The sequence below is a fragment of the Phalangium opilio genome, unplaced genomic scaffold, assembly GCF_054372755.1.
Source record: "Phalangium opilio isolate 3A_F unplaced genomic scaffold, DU_Popi_V2 ptg000092l_1, whole genome shotgun sequence".
In the NCBI taxonomy this organism is placed as follows: Eukaryota; Metazoa; Arthropoda; class Arachnida; order Opiliones; family Phalangiidae; genus Phalangium; species Phalangium opilio.
The window spans coordinates 485,834-492,771 of NW_028324197.1; the positions used below are offsets into that span (position 1 = coordinate 485,834).

The 6,938-nt window shown below is 41.2% G+C and overlaps 1 protein-coding gene across 1 annotated transcript; it reads right to left on the reverse strand.

Moving 5' to 3' along the window:
• Positions 1 to 317: 317 nt before the first annotated feature.
• Positions 318 to 4,768, reverse strand: LOC149640898 (uncharacterized). Its single transcript, XM_089850535.1, has 6 exons — positions 3,083 to 4,768; positions 2,126 to 2,993; positions 1,738 to 2,058; positions 1,352 to 1,652; positions 1,151 to 1,287; positions 318 to 1,057 (listed from the first exon to the last, which is right to left on the reverse strand). The coding sequence occupies exons 1-6, from the start codon at positions 4,766 to 4,768 to the stop codon at positions 318 to 320; spliced, it is 4,053 nt and encodes a 1,350-aa protein (XP_089706661.1).
• Positions 4,769 to 6,938: the final 2,170 nt, after the last annotated feature.

The window sequence follows — 6,938 nt, forward strand, 5'->3', positions numbered from 1 at the left end:
CAAGACAATAAAAGTAGGACTTGCGGAGGTTTTTGTGTATATTTCGCTCTATATAGGTGTAGGGGTATTAAAATAAGAGATATATGCTCTAGATTTGGAAAAGATAAGTGTTTAAATGATAAGATGATATCGGAATTTATGTATAAAAAGTTTTCAATAAAATTTTATTTTTAAAATTTGTACTTTCATTTTCCATATAAAAAAAATAAATAAATAAATAATATTTTAAATCGCGCGCGCCGCGTGTTGATTCGCGCCGTACTGGAACCGCGCCGGAAGTACTGGAACCGCGCCGCGTGGAGGGCCACCACCCCCGGTTAAATTTTGTAGTGTCCGTGTGCGTATGTGGATATTCCGTCAATGATAAAACGCTTGTCATCACAGGGATTGAGGCATAACTTCGTCTGTCTCACGGTGTGTAGTTCGTGCTTGTTGCTGGTTATACGTTTCATCTCCGCCATGGTGAGTTGACGGTTGAGAAGGCATTCCTTGTACTGTATGAAGCGTAGTTTCTTTTTAACGACTCGGCGACATATCCCCTTGGCCGTCTTCTTCTCTCCTTTGGCGGACATGATGGAATACATTTTAGGCCGAAGCCCGCAAAAGTCCGAGATGCTTACGCCGTCTAATTCGTCCTTGAATTTCCCCAGCTTTTTCTTATTTTCTTCACTGAAGAGGCGGTGGTTTTTGGGGTATCCGGAGAAATCATACATTTCGCTCTTCTCGGCAAAGTCCTGGTATAGGTCGGGAGTCTCGATATGGTACGTCAAGGAGTCCGTGTCGGTGAACAATAACTTGGCCCGGTCTCCGTACTGCTTCCTGATGACGTCATAATGGAACTCGTACATTAGCAACTTGGATAGGTCCAGTACGGTGAATCCGGTGTAGATTGGTCGATTGAGGGTTAACGTCTTCTGCACTCGATGAATTCCCACTAAATCGTTCTTGAATAGCGTGAAACGTTCGAATGCCGGGAAACTAGCCATCTTTATGGCACGCTCGGGAGTGTTCACCAGGGTGAAATCGATCCTGCTCCTGAGGTTCTCCATGGTTTTACCTGTAGAGAGAGAGAGAAAAAAAAAGAATAGCACATTTAATTTCTAAAGTCATTCTAGGTTAGGTAAGGTTAGGTTAGGTTAATAGTACATACCATATACGCTGTTATTCATTAATTTAAAAAAGGACTTTTCAAATTCGTTAGTCGCTGCCTTCCTCTTGTCCGTGTTAAAGTCTATGAAAGGTTTCAACCACGCTCCTTGTTTGAAGGTTAGAATTCGATGTATTTTGCTGATCAGAAGTCCTTTTCAAGTTTCGGTAGTGGAGCACGTATTTCTCCTTGGCGTATAGGGACGGCACCAGCTTGGGACAGCTGTCCTTTTCTTTCAATCCGAGTTCCCGTAATTGGTCCTTTGAATACGGGGAGAGTTCAGCGGTAGTAATGACCCGTCTTTCGGGTGCGAGAGGATAGCAGTTGTGGGCGTCGTGTAAATGTTGAGGATACTCCAAGTCCACCTCGAGGATGTATCCCACATTGTCGTCATCGGGATGGTTTAGGATTATCTCCTGGGTGAAGTCGAGGCAGGGTTGAATCCATTTGAAATCACCCATCGGGAGGAAATCGCACATTACTGTGCCATAGAGATTGTTGCAGTCTTGAGTGAGAGAATAGAAATATAAGTTAGTTTATAAGCGAGGCATAAATATTTATAAGACAGAAAATATTAAAAATATTCTTACCAAGGTATGTAATGTAGCTGCTGGGTTTCTGAGTGTCGTGCGTTTCCGGTAGGTCCTTATTATTAGCCTGCGCTAATCGATGACTAATCATGGAGACTCCCCCTCTAATTCCCTTTTCTATAAAAAGGTGCATGTTGGGGTCGGTTAAAAGGTCTAATTTCACCTTTGTCATAGACAGTGCGCTTTCCCACGCGAACCCGGGACCCGTAAAAGCATGCGCGCAATCTAATTTGTAATACTCCAGGCACATTGTCCTGAAGTTTTGGAAGATATCCGCTAGCAGAAGAACGTCGGACTGTACATAGAGATCGTGATAACCACCTAATAGAAGAAATTATACGTTAAAACCTAACCTAACCTAACAAAGATGAGCAAAAATGAAACTTACCAAGATTCTCGATTTTAAATTTATCCCAAACGTTTTGGGCGTGTTGGTAGTCTTCGGCGGTGATGTGTTCGTCAGTCAAACTGTTGTAAAATTCGTCTTGAGCGGGAAGGTTTCTTTCGGCGAATTTCGCGACGTTGTCCATATAGTTGTACGGGTAAACCTGCTTCCGTAACAGAAGCTGAACTTCCTCGGGGGTGTAAAGCTCCTTCATGCACGTGAACTTGTCAATTCCACCGTTGGCCAGGTTTTTGGCGAGTTCTTCCAATGATGCTGGCATAAACCGTACCGTGTCCAAAAACCTCAAATTTCCCAAACTGAAGGAGATGTACGTTTCCGAGTTTGACGGGATACACTGGATGACCTGGTTCTTCACTAATCCGATTTTTTCCATTATTAGATGTGCGTCGTACCGGGATAAATTATGCAGAAAAACGGGGATGAATTTGGGCGTTTTCAGTTTTAAGTTACAGGTGTTATGGGCGGCTCCTCGATACGCTCCGCTTGAGTGGTCGTGGTCACGAACTTTACAGTTGTTCACCGTAAAAGCGCCGCCACAAACGTAGCAAGATGTGGCAGCAGTGAAGTTGGCAACGTCCGCTCGTGATAGATTCATTGGCTCAATATCCTTCAGCTTTTCCGTTAAAACATCCTGTTCAGCCAGGAGATTTTCAAGGAATTTCGAGGCAGCATCTTCCCCGCGGTACGTGACTGGCTTGGACGGTTTCCCATCAGGTCCCACGACTACGTAGCTAAAGCCGCAGGCGATGTGGCTTGTTAACCGTGTCGTTGAGGAGAGTGTAGAATCGGGCATGCATGTGGCGATTTTCGGTAGAATCGCTTCGAAGTCCGCGAATATTACGTACTTCAACTGTGAAAATTAATTAGCAAATTTTAATAACCACCTCGATTGACACAATTTATAAACCTAATCAATTAAAGTAATAATGAATATCTTACCTTTTCACACCATCCGTAGTTCTTAAATTCTAAGACGGGTTCCTTGGTCGGCATGATGATTTTTTGGGGACCATGTATACTGCAGTCAATGACGTGTTCGTCCCTTCGCGTTTCGGAATCGAGACCGGAAAAACGATGTAAACAATACCGGCAATAGTGCGACGCGCATTTGTGTTCCGTAAAATCACTTAGAAGTCTACTTAAGCTCCGAATAAGGCAATAATGTTTGGTTTCGCCTTTCGTTATGAGAAGGAGGTCTATTTGACGATGCTTTTCTACCCGATTTGTGCTAATGAAGCGCGGGAAAACTTCGTTTTCGTAACAAAACACGTTTATTGATAAATTGTTTTTGCGCTCAAACTTTTCCATTTTATCGACACTAAGTTCGAATGGGAACGTTACCCCGGTTAAATTTAACTCATCTTGAAACTCGACGTATTTTTGCACTCGCGATGGGTTATCATTAGGTGCTACGGGGTGAAGGTGAGCTAGTATAGACCATAGAAAGCAACGGTTGTCGTTGTTCTTAACATTTATCACAGCCCTTTTATGAGCGAGTTTCTTGGGTAGTTCAATAAAAGTTCCTCCAACTAACGGTAAATACGATATAATGTTCACTTGAAGAAATAAAATCTTGTCTAACACCCAACCACTACCAGTGTTTTGAAATTCATCAATTTGATTTTTTATACCGGTCACGCAAGAATCTAACTGTTTAGGAATAATGTCTCCGGAAATGGTTTGTTGAGTCCGACTATTATGATAAGCTAGAAACTCGACCTCTTGAGCCTCGTTCGCTAATTCCCTAGTATAGCGCGCGCGAACTGAAATGTACCACTTGATCCCGTGATCACGATTTAACTTATTCTGAAGATAGTTCTCGATTAATGCGCGGTGGCGATTAACTAACCCTTCAACGTCCGTTTCAATAGCTGATGGTGTTATCCGTCCGCAAAAAATCGCATGTCCCAAGACTTGTAATTCCTCCAAAGTATCGTGGACGGGGTTGTTTGGTGGTGTGGCGATGATTGGCTCTGGTCGTTGTGCCTCTTCCGCTTCCTCAAAATTCGCCATGAATGCGTGGAGATTGGCGTTCTCCTGTGTGCTCAGAGGTTCCAGGGAGGGTTCTGGTCCATTAACTCCGTCCATGAAAGAATGGATATCGGCGTTCTCTTGGGTGCTCAGGGGTTCCAGGGTGAGGTCGTGGTCAGGCTCATCAATCCCATCCATGAAAGCGTGGATATCGGCATTTTCTTGGGCACTCAAGGCGAGCATGGAACTTTCGGGATCGTCTTGGGTTTCGGCGGTGGACGTGGAGGGTTCGGATGTAGCGGGCTTAGATCGTTTAACTAAGACATCGCTAACACCTTCAGCCTGACGCTTCGCTCGTGACTGGCGACTTGGTTGGGTTTCGGCGGTGGACGTGGAGGGTTCGGATGTAGCGGGCTTAGATCTTTTAACTAAGACATCGCTAACACCTTCAGCCTCACGCTTGGCTCGTGACTGGCGACTTGGGACTATATTACTATGCTTCCTAGCTACGTGATTATTTAGAATATCACGTCTAATAAACGTTTGCGGGCAGACGGAGCATGGAAAACTAATGTTTTCATGTTTTTCGCGTTTATGTCTAAGAAGACTACAATTCTTAGCATATTTAGCGCCGCAAATATCGCACATAACCATTATGACTGGTATAGTTTAACTTTAAATAAAATAAACTGAAAACTTACTATCTGGAGAAATCTCTCAGAGACTGGTGGTATTCTGTCAGGGGTTAGCTGAGGAATGGTATTGATGTATAAAATTCCCGGCTATTTATACTATTCTAATCAAGTCCTCAAAGGGTAGAGTTCACCAAAACCGAAAGCAACATGTTTAGTTTTTTATCTGGTATGTCGTCATTTATAATAAACCTTTGATCTCTATTTCTCGCTCGCTTATCAGTGATCTTCGATTACTATTTATCTAGTATATCTTCATTTATAATAAACCTTTGATCTCTATATCTCGCTCGCTTATCAGTGATCTTCGATTACTATTTATCTAGTATATCTTCATTTACTGTTTAAATAAAACTATGCCCATTTTGCTTTCCCCGGTGCTTATCACTTTACATGTTTGCTTATCAATACTTTAGATGTTGATTTTAATAAAATTGACCCCAATTTGTTTATTTTTCCATATGTTTGTTTTTCCATGTTTGTGTTTTACCAAAGTGATGATGACCTTTATAGTATCATCTTTTCTATCTATGTGTATTTAGAAATAGAATTTGCATTACTACAAAGTTCAGGGTCTTGAAGATTGGTAAATGACCTTTATTTAGTAAACTTTTATCTACATTTACATAGGAATAGAATTTTGGATGTTGCAAAGTTCGAGGTATTTTAAGATTGGTAAATGACCTTTATGGAATCTATATTTACTTAGGCTTATGTATTGGAATATTGCAAAGTTCAGGGTTTTAAAGATTGGTAAATTTCACTATAAACCCTAATGGCGGCGAATTAAAGGGTAATTAATTAGGCCTAATTTGAACTATCCTATTTATTCATTATAAATGATAAGACTTAAATATTTTTCCAGTTTTATTCACAAACCAAGTTTTGAATTACATACTACTATTGTAGCTATTCTTTTACAAAAATCCAAACTTAAAAATGTTGAATTATTAAACCACTGGGTAATTAAATTAATATCCAAATTATTAACAGCATTTTCGTAGTGAATATTCACACGTTCAGCCCAGTCCATAGTCACACACTCGTGTTGTAGCTGGGATCCATGGGAAATGATACAACCGTTGCAGGCCTCTTTAATATATTTTGTCAGTTGCTGATGAACAATTTCGTTCACCTCCGAGGACACTCGCTTGGCCGCGTTTAGAAAGGTTACCACTTGATCATGTTTCTCCAAAAGTTTCCCCCAAAGGGTGGCTCCAATTGCGAACCCGTTTTTGGTTGGGTAGAGAGTTCCATGGTTTAACCCACTTCCTACCTTCATCTCACGAATGTTGAGAACTTTCCAATCCAGATACATATTCAGTTCGATACGTTTCAGGTTCGACCCATCAAAGGACATAGATACTGGTGTAGCATCATCATTCTGGAAATAGTGGGTCACTTGCTCTCGCATTCCGTAGAGTTGATAATATTCAGTCTCCGTCAACGTGATGCCGGTTGAACCGTCCGTTAAGCCTAGTCTAACTTTACAGTCAGGCGTAACCGTGACTGACTTTGCAGATGAAATTTCGAAGATATTGGAGGTGTCCCTAATTATAGAAAACAGAAAAAAAAATACGCATTTAGTGAACCAAATTAAATCCATCTCTTTAAATGATTTTAATAACTATAATCATGCTCTATATATAATTAATTCCGAATAATGGATATAGAGAAAACTCCAGAGAGTGTACTTACATTATAACGTAGAGTTTCCTGTTGCTGAATTCCGCTGCTGTGGTACTTTGGTTGCTGGAGAGAGCTTGGTTAGCCGTAAAATGACCTTATCACCACGTGCACGAGTTTTTATACATGATAAACCGGAGACCTTTGATATGACCGATAACACTCAATGAAGACATCGATAAGCCCGATAAGATTTCTAGTTTCGATCGATAAGTTTGGAAATAGCGTGAGTGATATCGGTTATCGGTTCTGGTTTACCCCCGCCATGTGGAAATATATTGATAAACAGTTCTAGTTTCGGTTCTAGTTTACCCACGCCACGTGGAAAGATATCATATCGATAAATGGTTCTAGTTTACTATCTGGAAATTTTCCTACCACACATATCTTATCGATAAAAGATTCTTATCGGTTCTTGTTTATCGCCGTAACGTGTCTATTCACGT